Consider the following 14,175-nt stretch of genomic DNA (forward strand, 5'->3'; position numbering starts at 1 on the left):
GCTGCTTCCACATAGCTTTTTCAGAGGTGGGAGGATCTGAAAAACTGGTATAGAAAGTTTCAGAGAAGAAACTCATAGCTCACCTTTAATTTCTGACACGTAAGGTCAGGTCAGGACGCTGGGGAAGCTGACAGGACGCACAGCAGTGAAATAATTTCTCTTGGAGCAAATGAGTTTTATTGTTATTACTGTACACTCCCACCACAACTGGACAAAGATCTTTTCATCTCACCGTCGTCCTGGGGCAGTCACCATGGCTGGGATCTGCTGATGGAGGGGGCGCAGTCGGGCTGAGCGCAGCCCTTGGCTCCTCGGGAAGCGCTTGGCGGTCCCGAGGCGCTCGGTGCACGGTGGGACCAGGTGGGGAGAGCCGGCCCAGAGGCACCTGGCCCAGAGGCACCTGGCCCAGAGCCCGCCCGCCCGCCTGGGTGCAGCTGGAGCCCGGGGGCCGAGGGGAGAAGTACGCAAGGGAACAACAACGGTGCTGTTCCATGTCAGAGATCACACGGATGCACAGCACAGCTCCCGGCAGTGCCACCGCCGCTGTCCTCGCTCACCGCCAGCCCCACCGCAGCCCCGAGGGCACCGCCAGCCCCTCCGCAGCCCCGGCCACCCTGGCGGCCCCGGGGGCACCGCCGGAGCTTAGCAAGGTCTTCCGGCTCGGCAGCTCCCAGCTCGGCGTTGTGACAAGCTCGGCGGGGCCACAGTCCCGCTGGGCAGGTGCCCCGGGACAGCCCCGGGTCCAGCCGGTCTCCCTCTCCCCATCGCATCCCAAGTCCCCCGTTCCCCGTCCCGTCTCCCACGCCGTCCCCCCTGAGGATGCTGTTTGCCGCGGCCGCCAGGCGCGCTGCCCCTTTAAGCGCGCTCCCGCCCGGTCCCGCCCGCCCGCCGCTCCCCGGCCCGCAGCCCTGCGGCACCGGCAGCGGCACCGGCACGGGCACCGGCAGCTCCATCGCGGCCGGGGGCCGGCGCTCCGCGGCGCCCAGGGACAGAGCGGGGCGGCAGCATGTCCACCAAGGCGGAGCAGTGTGAGTGGGGCCGGGCGGGCGCCGGGCCGGGGTCTGTCCGAGGGGAGGGGAGCGGGGCCGGGGGCGCCGTCCCGCCGATGGCGCTACCCCGCCGCTGCCGCCGCCCGCCCGCCGCCCCGGCGGGGCAGCGCTGCCCGGGCTCTTCCTGCCGCGGTCTGCGGCGGCCGCCGGCGGGCGGTGCAGGGGGAGGGGGCTGCCGGCGTTCTGGCTCTTTCTGTCGGAGCCGGTGCTGGTGGCCGCAGCCCCCGGAGCTCCTCGCTGTTCGGGCGGCCAGCTCGGGGCGGCGAAGGCAGCGCCGGGGAGCCGACGGGAAAATGCGGGATCGGGGGGGACAGTTGGAATTGAGGCCGCCGGCTTCGCCCCCCGCCCCACGGCGGGAGCGGTCCAGCCTGCCCCGTGTGCCGGCGCTGCCGTCCCGAAGGATGCAGCCACCTGCGAGAGCAGAGGTGACGCACGCCTTGCCACTCTGCAGGTGGTCTTGCAGTGAGATGGAGCGAGAAGAGCCGTGCTGCCCTTCTTGCCCGGGCCGCTCACCTTCCACCGGGTGAATGTCGGCTGGGGGTTTGTGTGTTGCCTACAGGCCGCTTGCCACAGTGCCCGCGCCCAGCAGGATCCCCCAGGTGCTGGCATCCCCTGCCCGCGGCCAGCCTGCCTCTGCCTGGTCACGGCTGCTGTAACCACCATGTTGGCTAGAGCTGATCAGAGCAGGAGTAGATGACATGGTGGTTGGTACCTGCATCTGGGCTGTGGAAGTGCTCCCCACTGTTGTTGCTCGTGACACCTGGTGTGTCTGCAAGAGCCCTGATGTGATGCTGAAAATATTGGGGTACTTGAGCTTGTCACCCATGTCAAAGCTACTTTCTTGCCTGATACAGTGTCATGGTTATGAACAGGCAGTCTGTGACCAGGAGGTTGGATTGATGTTTGTCACAATGACGTGATGTGATTTGACACTTTGCATGCTGAGACTTGCTCTCTTCTTCCTCCAGGTCACTGAGAAGGATCCTTGTGTTTATATATGCCTATGCTGAACCCATCTAACAAAAAGAATAACTGTATTTTTTTCTATTAGGGTTTACTGCTTATTTATGGTGATGAATGAGCTTGCTTTAAAAATATTATGCAGATGTTAATTTATTGCTGTAAAGATGCAGTTCTAGCCTCATAATTAGAGACACAATATTCGGATTGTGCAGAAGCCCTGAATTGTGCAATATTTGGATCTGTACCCTTCTGTTGTTGCTGCCTTCCCCACCTTGCACCTGAGTTTTGTAATTGTTCCTTCTTTCCTGTGATACTTATACATTAATTACACTTCCTTCACACTGTCATGTGGAAGAATTTGTGCTACTTTTTGTCCTAGCACCGGCTATGGCATTTTTTTCCTTTTCTGTTCTGTCTTCTCTCTTCCTCTGTTCCTAAGGCTTTTGGTCTGCTCTGTTTGAGCTCCTCTTACATATTTTATCCTTGGCTGTTCTTTTCTTTTCATCCCTTTGTACTTTTCAAGACACTGCATCCAGGCCTGCCATGTCCCTGTTGCTCTCTATTTCAAGAATTACTTACGGTCCAAATTTCAGATCTTTCTGCCTTCTAATGTTCCTTTTCATGACACTCCAGGAAGAGTATTTGGTTAATGGACATATCCTGTGCATTCTAACCTGCTGAATGTATTTTTTTTACCAAGGCTGCTTCCCTGACTAGTTCTTATGGCATTACCAAATGTCTTTGTCTCTATATAACTTCAAGATTCCCTCACCAGCAATTTTTGAGTAATGGACTCTGACAAGGATCTGTTGGTGTGCATACATCACTACCAGTCAAACTTTCAAACCCCAGCTGTCGCTGTTGTTGCTTCTGCCCTCAGTGAGTGACAGGCAAGAACCAGAATGTCTTGGGAAGGACTCAAGTTCCAAGTCATAATGAATCTCAGTTTACCAGGAACATCAGTGAAACACTGCAACTGAGGAATCACTGGTTGGAACAGAAGATATGCTGGTCTAAACATGAATCCCACAGCTCTTGAGCAGGTTCTATGAACAACAGGTAAAATGGTGCCAGTCTGGAGGTTGACTGGAGAAGCTGCTCTTTTTTGTGACCACACACATCATGTATTGCCTACCAGATATATCAACAGTGAGTTTGATCATTGGACTCTTTGCAGCATGCCTAAGGTGTTCTGTTGTAGTCAAAGAAAATGAATTGTTTATCCCCTCAAAAAGCAGTAAGTGGTGTTTAGTTGTGGCAAGTAATGTCCTGGGAATGCCTGATGCCTGCTCTGTTCCCCTCCAGGACAGTGGAGCAAGCAAGGCCATCTTTGAGGACTCCAAATGGTTTCACTCTCGGTTCAGTCAGTGCTGACACAGGGGCTGAGGAGTTTAGGGAAGTCTGTGTAGATGCTGGAGAGAAACCTATTTGTTTTTTGTGATGACCCTATGAGAGTGCCCAAGTGCTTCCACAGGGTGACACCACTTTTTGAAGTGTGTCTTGGGGTACTCAGAAACCCAGAAAGTTGGGTCATTCATGCACTTGCTGTAGCTTGAAAGCTGGCAAAGTTTTTGCTCTGGGGCTTTCCTTTAGAAGTTTCTTTGTATTCTGTGAGGCTGTGCTGAAATGGACAGAGTTTTGGGAAACAGAACTGGGAAGTGAGGCTGAAATCTGTAGCCTAAAGCTAATGTTTATATTTAGGCTTTATAAATAAGTTTTCTCTTTTGATATTTGGCCTGATACAATTGCACAACAATGCCAATCAATAAAAATGAATGGATTTCCATCTTTAATAATAAAAAAGCTGTTCTAAGTGATTCTAGATACCCTATGCCCTTTATTGAAAGTTAGTAACTGTAGGGAGCACACAGCTCTCTGAAATACATCTAGATCTGAATTCTGTAATAATCTTTGGCATTTTGTTAGTCCATTTAATTTACAGATATCTGACAGCAAACCATGGCAGCCACAGTAATCTGTGCACCTTGCTGTGCATTGTTCTTAGCTGGGTACTGCCTTGCTCAGTCTGTGTCCTTTACAAGCATACTTGGTTTCATACTTTATTTTTCCCCCAACCAGAGAAAGTAACATCACAAAATACATTTATGAAGTCATTGCTTTCTTAATCTAGAAACTGAACTAGATTGGTTTTATGACAGTTAAAATAAATGTCTACCTTTTAAATAGTCTGATGAGATGGCCTGCAAATCTGGGACTAAAACTGAGATTAGTGGGCAGAAAGAATGAGGTGTGAGATGAGAAGGGGAAAACAGCCTTGCACTGCTCAAGTCAGCCTCTGTAATGTGGAGTGAAGCACATCCTGCCCAGATGTTCCCAGCCCAGTGGTTTGGGGGCTGTCAGGAAGCAGTTATGGCTGCTCTCACACAGGATAAGCTCCTGCAGAGCACAGGTCGTGTGCCACAGGTCTATGTGGTGGCAATCTGAGTCTGTGTGACAAAATCCTGTTTTCAGTTGACTGAGGGAGAGGGGGAAAAGTCGTGATTGCTTTTAGTTATTCATTAATTATGAAGTAAAAGACTTAAAGATGAGGAAATATAATTAAAGATGCTTATGCATTTTTATGTGTTGCTTTTGCATATGCATTATGGCAGTGTCTGTGGTTGCATTTTTTGCTTGCTGGTTTCACATAGACCCCAGCCCTTCAGTCACATGATGGGCTTTCTCCTTGTGATGAATCAGGTAGTATCATGAGGGAGACTTTTGTCTGTAGAAGCTTCACTCGCTGCAGGAACTGAGGAATGCCCTCCTTACAGCAGGAAATGAGTTAAAGAATGACCTTGGGTGCTGCAAGATTGGATTTCTTGTCATGCATTCAAGAAAACAGTTTTCTTTATTTGATGATTATTTGAGTGTTCCTCATTTTATGGATAATTGACTTGAAATTGTCAAACCTCATTTGTAGTGTGGCTGACCATTCAAGGAATCTTTTATTTTCTGGATGTGAAAGTCCAGTGTGTACTGTTCCCTATACTGGCAAAAGGGCTCTCAGTATCTCCAGCTGAGCCTCCAACAATATTTGCAGACACTTTGCTTTTGGTGCCTGTCCATCAGTCTTTTTCTGCAATATGGATACAATATCACCCATTCTCATTCAATTTGCCAGTGTCACAGGAAAAAATCAGCTGAACAGTTAATGAATTTTCTAACTCAGCAGTGAGAGGCATAGCAATGTCTCCCAGGTAGTTACTGCCTTTCTGTTCAGTGGTGGACTTAATGGTATTCATTCCTTAATAAAAGCCATTTGACCATGAGAATAAAACCAAGTATTGACTGATTACTTGTTTAGGAAGCATGATTTATCTTCCACACTGAAGGAACCCTGTAGGGGAGCAAGATATATCTTGGTCTAGTGACAGGCTGTTATAATCCATATGTTTTAAGGGCTGAAAGAAGTCAGAAGCATCTCCCCTTTTAAGTGCCTGTTACAGTCTTGGTGCGCTTTTAACAGGACGAAGGGTTCCCAGGCAGCTGTGCTTTCATGAGGCTGTGTCTGCAGTGCAGCATAGCTGAGCAGCCCTCTGTCCCAGCCAGTGCACTCTCTCTCAGCAGAGTTGGTTCATCTGAGTGGAGCAGGAAGAGTTGTGTGTCTGTAGGTGTCCCTACATGAGACTGCTTGTGCTGTATAGGCAATGTAAGGCAGTGCAACTAGGAGGGGTAATAACCTTTTTTTCCCAAACCTGAACAAGGATTCCTATTAGAAAATAAACCCACTGTTACTTGTAATACAACAAAAATTGGTTTCAGTGGAGGTGTACACCTGCTACTGCTCTTTGAAATCCCCTTATCTGCTTGATCACACTTCCTAAGACAAATAAACAGCAGAAACTTCAGTCTTTTCATATCTTTAGTTCATTGCATAAAGTAAATGTATGGCCCAGTAAATCACCTAAGGTCTTTCTGTCTTAGCTTATATCTCTGCTTTGGCTGTAGAAATACTTATCTGTCTCACATGAACCTCCTGTGATCCAATGACTCATTCATTATAAATGACTCTTGAGATGCTTGGAGACATGGAAGAAGTGCAGAGTGGCAATATATATTTTTTAATTTGCTAACAGTAAGTTTACCTAATACAGATACAGAAATTCACTTCCATGTGAATTTTACAATTTATTCAGTCTTTTACAATTTATTCAGTCAGAACAGAAGGAACAGAGAGATTTTTTTGAGTTTAATACTTAAAAAAAATATGGAAGAAACAGACATGACTCTGTCAAAGTCTGCAGAAAGCCTAAATGAAAGTTTTTGTGTTTGTCTTTTTGTCTTTTATGTAGTTGCTTCCAAAATCCGTTACCTTCAAGAATACCACAACCGGGTTCTCCACAACATTTACCCTGTGCCCTCTGGAACTGACATTGCAAATACTCTGAAATACTTTTCTCAGACGTTATTGAGGTAAGTTCTGACTAATGCTCTTGAAGAAAAAAGAGCTAAAGAATTGTAGGGAATATCAATTGGCTTTGAATTGGTTGCCCGATTTAATGGGTCAATGGTCAGCCAAAAAGAGTCAGAGCACAATTTAAGAAAAACATGGTATGAACAAATCTCTTCAGTGGCTGTTGCCCAATTTGCCCAGTTAAGCCCCCTTACTGAGTGGCTGATTCTAGAATAAACTTGGTTGATTATGCATTTGCTTGGTCCTAACACTTAGCTGAACGCACAAACATGCTGAACTTGTGAAGAAAGGAGTTTGTGACCTGTCGAGTTTTAGATGTGTATAATCACGGCCTCCTTGACAGTCCTGGTGCCTCAGAATCCCAGAGTGGAGCCAGAGGAGCAAGCAGAACTAGCTTCTCACTGTGTTCAGCTCTTCTGGGTTCTGGTTCAGTCCCTTAGAACAGCAGGAGCAGACACAAAGTTTGTGTGCAGATCTGGATTAGGATGGTAACAACACATCAGGATTGTTCTGATCCAACATTTTTGATGTAGTCTAATGTTTAGTAATAATATATAGTGCTAAATACCACATGAATAGAGAAGACATTATAAATAGGAAATACTATTCTTGTCTTCTAAAAAAAATAATAGGAAAAAAAAGTGAGACTTTATTAGGAATAATGTACATTCCACAGTGCTGCCTAGTGGATTCATATTTCCAAATTGTTTTTAAAATGGCTGTTGACCATGAATAGGGGATTTTTATCTGCTGGTTTTGGCTGGCACTAGTTTTCACATCCAGAAAAATGCAGTTCAAATTGCATTTCTATGCATAGCTTCCTGATTTATACCTGGAAAGATTGTCCCTGCTGTCAAAGGGTAGTTTGGAAATAAAGCTAATTGCCTTATTTGAGGAGGAAACATTAACAGAATACAATTTACCCATATATTTGTACATATACTCCTATGATGTATACAAATTGAGAAGCAAGAATTTAAACTTGAGAGAATGACAACAGTTCATTCTAACATTTAAAGAGCCTGTGAAACATGAAAATTTTCTTGACCCTGTTTAAAAGGAGAGACACATAGACAGAAATAATTTTTAGTAGAATGTCTGTTCACAGCAAACTTGAAACCTCCTGTTTACTTTTGAAATTTCAAGCGCAAAACTGTTTGTTTCCCTTCTCATTTAGACTGTTGAGGAAATTTACAGCACCCAGTAGGACTTTTTTTGAAGGTTAATAAATTAAATTTAGTTTCATTGTATTGAGCAGTGGGAAAAAATGTTCAAAGAGTCACAAAAGATAATTCTGTAATGTATCTCTGTTCCCACATCAGGCTGTTATGTGGGAACACACACACACTTAAATTGCATTTAAGTAAGATTATTTATGATAAGACAGCTTTTGCTTAAACACTTTGAGTCTTTAAGCTGTTAAAGCTAGAAAGTTGGACTTGATTCTGAACATTTTCTCTTTTAGCTGTAACTACCAAGTGCTATAATGAGATATGTTTCTTTTTGGTCAGAAGTTCACTGGGTCAGGATAGGTTTAGAATGATCTGCTTAAAGAAAGCATCTTTCTACCACTCTGTGGTCTTCTTGTATAATGTACAGCTGACCTGTCCTGTTGATAAATTCTTCACACTCCTGGAGCAGTGATGTTCCTGGGCTTACTGAAAAAGCTTTGTACTTAGCAACTATGAGAGCAGATCAGAAATCAGGGCAGCAATTGCACAGTTTAGCAACTCCATTTGTTTTATTTCATATTCAAAATGGGACTGAACCAAAATCCTTTTGTTGATGATGCTGAACCCCATAGGCAGAAGTGATACTCATATCTGATACACAAATGGCTTTGTCCTTCATGATCTGGGATCTGATTAGCCCCAGAACTAAAAGGGTATGAGAAATTAATGTCAGGGCTTGGATCTAAATTTAAGTGGTCTGGGTTCTGATACTCAGGCAAGGTCAAATTCACATTCTAAACCCCTGTAACTGGGGAGTTTGAACTGTGGGTCAAAGGCTGAGTGCTATGGTTGAACCAGTGTAAGTTTATACACTTGCTGATACTAAGAAAGAAGATGGATAAAAAAGCAAAACAACACACCCTGTATTTAGTGTGGCAGATGGAAAGAAGGAAACTCCCACCCACTGTGTGCAGATCTCTGGAAGATTTACCCTAAAACTAAACAGACTGGTTAAAAACCTTTCTGAAGAGCGTGTTCAAAAATTTATTTGAATATTTTGCATGCTGAGTCTCTTTTCTGCCTCCTACACTGAGACTCCATTGTACAAGGTTTAACATCAGTACTAGAAGTACATGGTGGAGAATAATCTTTCTGGCTTAACACAGAGCATGTGCAATGAATTTGTGCTGTTAGGAACAAACAATTCTTGGTGAACATGTATAGTCATAGACATAATGAAGGAATAGTCAGAGAAATTCCACATAATGATTGGGTTTTACAGAAGCAGATTTTACTGTTTATTACTCTTCTACCCTTCCCTGTTATGGACACGCTGACTGTGTTCTTTTCAGTGGGCTGTGCCCACTGTTTTGAATCACATTCATATGTGCTGTCATTTTGCTGGCTAAAGATGGATTGCACAAGAGATTAATTTGCTCTTTGCTCTGTATGCAACCTCCATAAATTACAAGCTCAGGGGTGGGGGGAACAGATGTGGAATGACTGAAAAAAAACCTCCTTATTTCTATAACAAACATCACATAAAATCACCATACACAATGCATAGCACATTGATTCATTTAATTCTTCTTTAGTTTTCTCTTTGGGAAAAGCATTTCTTTACATTACAGCATGAATTTGTTTCATGCCCTACTCATTTTCAGTGATTTCTCCCTCATTTGAGGAATGATCTAAGGCTTAATAAACATCCTGCAGAAAAGCTTGTTCTTTCACATTTTCCTGAAGAAAATTCTCCATATGTATTTCTAAGGAAAATACTTTCTGTGAGGCATAGTTATAAATGCCATGGTGGCTAATTAATGGTCATGGTGCTGCCTTGGTGAGATGTAATTCACTTGTAGGCATTTTAGGAAACTTGTCCAAGAGGGCAGTAATTGTGGCATAGATTTGCAGCAAAGATATACACATCTTGAAACAAGCCTTGGTAGCTCTGCCCCTTATTGCAGAGCAAGTTCAGTATGGAGTAAGTTCAGTATGGAGTTGTGATTTGCAGATATTCCAAATTCTCAGTACTTGGTTTGAATTGAACCAGAAGCAAATTGCTGTTGTATCTTGGTCCTTAGGGACCTCCTAGATTTTCAATTTTGACTCCTCTGTTTATTGCCTTTTGAAAACATAGGTCAGGCAAGAGCCTGGACATAAAATTTTGGGGTTTTTTAAATTTGTTTTTTAATAAATTTGGTGTGGTTCCATCCGGAATTGAGATCTAGTGTTATTGCTGTTAAACTAAAGGATGCCCTGATCAAGATAAAATAAGTGTGCTTTGGCATCTAATCCAGAGATGGGCCTGCAGCTCAGTGTAAAAAGAAAGGATTAATATCCTTTCTGGAAATAAGTGCACATGGAGTGATGTTTTGGCAAGTAAAGAGATGGATAATTGGTATTATCTGTTGGTAGACAAGAAAAGAATACAGTGTAGTACCTTCATATCTCTAAACATAAGCTATAAAATATGGCAAATGAACATCAAGCAAATTAGAAGGAATCAGCACTCTGATAATTTTTAAAGTCATACTAGATCTTAGGTGATGTTCTGATAAAAGTATGACAGTGATCATGTTTCTCTTACTGGACATTGGGTAACAGAAACCAAAATCATCTGCCAAATATGTGAGGCACAATAAAAAAAAAGAAAAAAAAAGTAATTTTATAAGACAGACTGTGTCTGTCATCTCTGACTGCAAGGGTGATGTGATAGTAGCCAAGTAGCCATGTCATAGTAGCCACTTGGCAAATAATTGTTTTTGTAAAAGTGTTTTTTATATATGGCAAATGAATGACACCTTCTCTTAGAAGCACCTTAGCAAGATATTTTGGCTTACTTGTGTAAATTGCTGAATTAACTGGGGGGTAAGATTTGCTGAGGTGATTATATGGAAGGGATTTCTGTACTGTTACAGAGAAGAGAGGTTTCCAGAAGTGCTCTCTCTTGATATAATTCTGCTCTACATGAGTCAGTGGAAATCTTAGTGCTATTGGCTTGTCTTTTATAAGTCTAACACTGACTGTGGGAACAGAGTTAAACCAACAGCAACTGCTTTTGGAAATCCCAATGACTGAGAGGTGCAAAAAGGTGCTTAAAAAGGAAAAAAAAAAGCATTGTGTGTGGGTTAATATATTTAAAAGGTGTATTATATTTTATAGGCACATATGGAGATTATGAACTAACCCTATAATTGCTGATAACTAAAATATAACACTGCTTAAGTGAGAATTTATTTCTATTTAAAATAGTGGGGTTTATTTTTCAAATAAATTAGATTACCATGTTTACAACCATGTTTGCAACATTTTTAAAACTACATAACAAGCTGGTTGACGTATAGCCTCTATTTTGATTCCCACTAAATTATTTTTATTTTTTGAAATTATCTCTCCTTTAGTTTATAGTGAGTTATGTTGAATAATAACGTAAGTAACAGCAGGAGTGTATGGTAACATACTGTCTGATCTGCAGTTACATAATTGGTCTTGCTTGCTTAGCCCTTAGATTTTTGAAGGTAACTATTTACCCAAGGAGTGTTTGTATTCATAAAGCAAATTGTTTCCTCCCTAAACATGGGCAAAATTAAAAACACACATAAACAACCATTATCATTAGCTCACAAACATATGCTAAAGACCATCTACTATATATTATTTTATGACTTTTCCAAATGTAGTTTAGTTAACATTTTAGAAATATTATATTATTTCTAAATCCATGTGCCTGTTTAAACTTCATTATCTCAAATGATACTGAGTGAGTGGTCATGAAACAGTATCATAAAATACATACGGACATTATTTTAATGCAATAAACATGTGATTTTTAAGACTATCTTAACAAACACACATGTTTATTCTTTGCTAAAACATGTTTCTGCAAGTGCCACACCTATATTTTGCATGTTTTCAGTCAGTTGGCTCAAAAGATTATAGGGGGGAAAAAATAAATCTCTCAAAATCCTCAGAATCTCAGAGCAAAATACCAGCCTATTTTGACACAGCTAAACACTTTTGATTCTTAGAATTTTTCTTAACTGTGAAACATGGGTAGGGCACTGAAACATGCATTTTTATATTTTTGCTCCTTATGAACCAGATAACACATGAGATGCAATGAATTTTTCCTAGATGTCAATTTTTAATTTTCTTATCTTGAAGCATGGAAGTAAATGGTTGCTAGATTTGTAGACATGCTGGTTTTGGTAGTGATTGCATCTTATGTGGGATGTATCTGGTCTTTTATTATTTGTTTTATAGTGTCATTTCAATGTAATGTGCTGTTCTTTGTGTCTTTGTTGTCTCTTTTTTTTCTTTGTCCCCCCAACAGCATTTTGTCCCGCACAGGGAAGAAGGAGAATCAAGATGCCTCCAATTTGACAGTGCCCATGACCATGTGTCTTTTTCCTGTGCCATTCCCACTCACCCCATCTCTAAGACCACAGGTCAGTTCCATCAACCCTACTGTTACTCGCTCCCTCCTTTACAGCGTCCTGCGAGATGCTCCATCTGAACGTGGCCAGCAAAGTCGTGATGCTCAGTTATCAGACTACCCATCTTTGGACTATCAAGGACTTTACGTGACACTGGTGACACTACTGGATCTAGTTCCCTTGCTACAACATGGGCAACATGGTAAGCAGGCCCTTGAATGATCCCAGTGCTGTGAATCCATGAGTGGTGCATATATCCAGTAGAAGAGATGGGCCTAAACTGACCTGGATCTGGATTTCAAATCTCCTGGGATGCATTTATATCCAAGTGTTCTGTTTGACTTTCTCAAATAAAGGATGTTTTTTTGCATAATGTGGATTTGGGTCTGAATTCTGAGGTTGTCTGATTTTTAGTGATGTGCTGGTGGTATGTAACTAAAATACAATTGTATGTAACAAAAACTACACATATGGGTGTAAAAATACCCAGATTTTTAACTTGAATCTGCAGGGATGCCTTCAATCTTTCTTTTTGGGGTGGGTCTCTTAAAAATGCACAAAGAGCTTGCAAATGTGTATCTGGCCTATAAGAAATGCACAGATTGAGTGTTCTGGTGAAGGTCCATCTCTACACAGAATATAGTAGATATCTATTTGCAGAAAAAACTACAGTAATTTTGCTTTGAGATGGCTTAAAAATACTCCTGGGTAAAATAGATAGCAGCATCTCTGTCTGACTAAGAGAAAAACAATATTGTCTTATGTTTTAAATTAGCTACAAGTGGTTTTTGTGACTGTGTTATATTTGTATTGTTTTCCTTAAGTTCTGCTCCGCATCTGTCTGGCTTGTTAATCTGTTAGCTTTTCCATACTGGGATTCAGTAGCCCAGTATTCTCCCTATGTATTAGCCAATACTAATTTCCACTGTGGTATCATGATGTATTACTTACATAGTTCACTATGGGAAGATGGTTGTCCATCTGATAATGCTGCTGAAATTCTTCAGGAGGAAAGCTGTTTCTGTTAAGTGCAGAATTCCCTTTGAGCTGGCAGCAGAATGTTTGAATCCAAGACTGCTGCATGAGGAAATGGTATGATGCCCCAAAAGCAGGGCCTATAGCAAGATACAGACTTGTTGACTTAAATTCTTAGAAATGGTGGAGTTAATTATCAAAATACCTTTTCCTAAATAGATAACGTGGTGATGATTAACAATCAGTGGAGACCTGTAAAGAACAAATAACATTGGGCAAACATAATTTTTTTATGGCAACACAGTGGCTCACCTTGTGTGGTTTTCCTGTCCCTAGTCACATTTTTGTTGCTATGCCATTTAACACCAAAAGGCAATCCTGGGACATGATCCCTACTTGATTAAGGAAAGTACTCTAGGAGTAATTACCAGTGACTTGGCAGTTAGAGGAGTATACTTGTGGGAAATCTTACAGGGCTCAGTGCTGGGTCTAGTGTTACTAAATATTTTAAATTTTTACTTAGCTGATAGAATTTGGATTTACAAGTGTTATCAAGATAGTTGCTAGCATGTGCTTTATGTGAGAGATATTAATTGTTGCAAGTTGCATTCTGTTTTGAAGTGTCTCCACAGGAGAAATGTAAAATATTCTGCTTAAGAGGGAAGTTAAAGGAAATAGAGGCAATACTAGCTTGGAAGCCATACTGCAGAGAGCTCTGGGTGTTAACAGTGGATCAGAGAAGACCATAAGTCACTAACATATAAATATTATTCTAGCAATGTGTAAACATTTTTTTTACGTACGAGGCACTCAAAGCGTTATGTTTATTATTCTAACAGCCCTAGTAAAGCCTCAGCTGGAGTAAAATTTTCATATTTGTCCATCTAGCTTCAAGAAAAACATGTACTGTTTGTGAAGAGTCCAGGAAAAAAACCAAGAGTGATTTGAGGTCTAGGAAGTGTGAGCAGTGAGAGAAAACCAGAAAACATTTGATTTATCTAGCTAGATAAAAATGGAAGGGAGATGTGATTATTGTATGAAAATACGTAAAGGTTGCTGTGAGGAGAAATAAACTAAACCAATCTATTAGTGGTTATAGTTGATCAGGATAAGAAGTTACACAATTAAATAGCAGCAATGGAAATTCTTTTTAATGAAAA

At 42.0% G+C, this 14,175-nt stretch overlaps 1 protein-coding gene across 6 annotated transcripts in view; it reads left to right on the forward strand.

The window, feature by feature from the left end:
* Window positions 1-922: 922 nt before the first annotated feature.
* UNC79 (unc-79 homolog, NALCN channel complex subunit) overlaps window positions 923-14,175 on the forward strand; it is a 109,412-nt gene continuing 96,159 nt past the window's right edge. For 5 of the 6 annotated variants that reach the window (XM_036383823.2, XM_036383825.2, XM_036383826.2 and 2 more), the window contains exons 1-3: window positions 923-1,028; window positions 6,308-6,428; window positions 11,938-12,242. In XM_036383823.2, the coding sequence (XP_036239716.1) occupies window positions 1,007-1,028; window positions 6,308-6,428; window positions 11,938-12,242 (448 nt within the window). In that variant the 5' untranslated portion in view covers window positions 923-1,006. The remainder of the gene's footprint in view (window positions 1,029-6,307; window positions 6,429-11,937; window positions 12,243-14,175) is intronic. The other variant, XM_036383827.2, reaches the window with a different exon arrangement.

Source organism: Molothrus ater, chromosome 6 (assembly GCF_012460135.2).
Source record: "Molothrus ater isolate BHLD 08-10-18 breed brown headed cowbird chromosome 6, BPBGC_Mater_1.1, whole genome shotgun sequence".
Lineage (NCBI taxonomy): Eukaryota > Metazoa > Chordata > Aves > Passeriformes > Icteridae > Molothrus > Molothrus ater.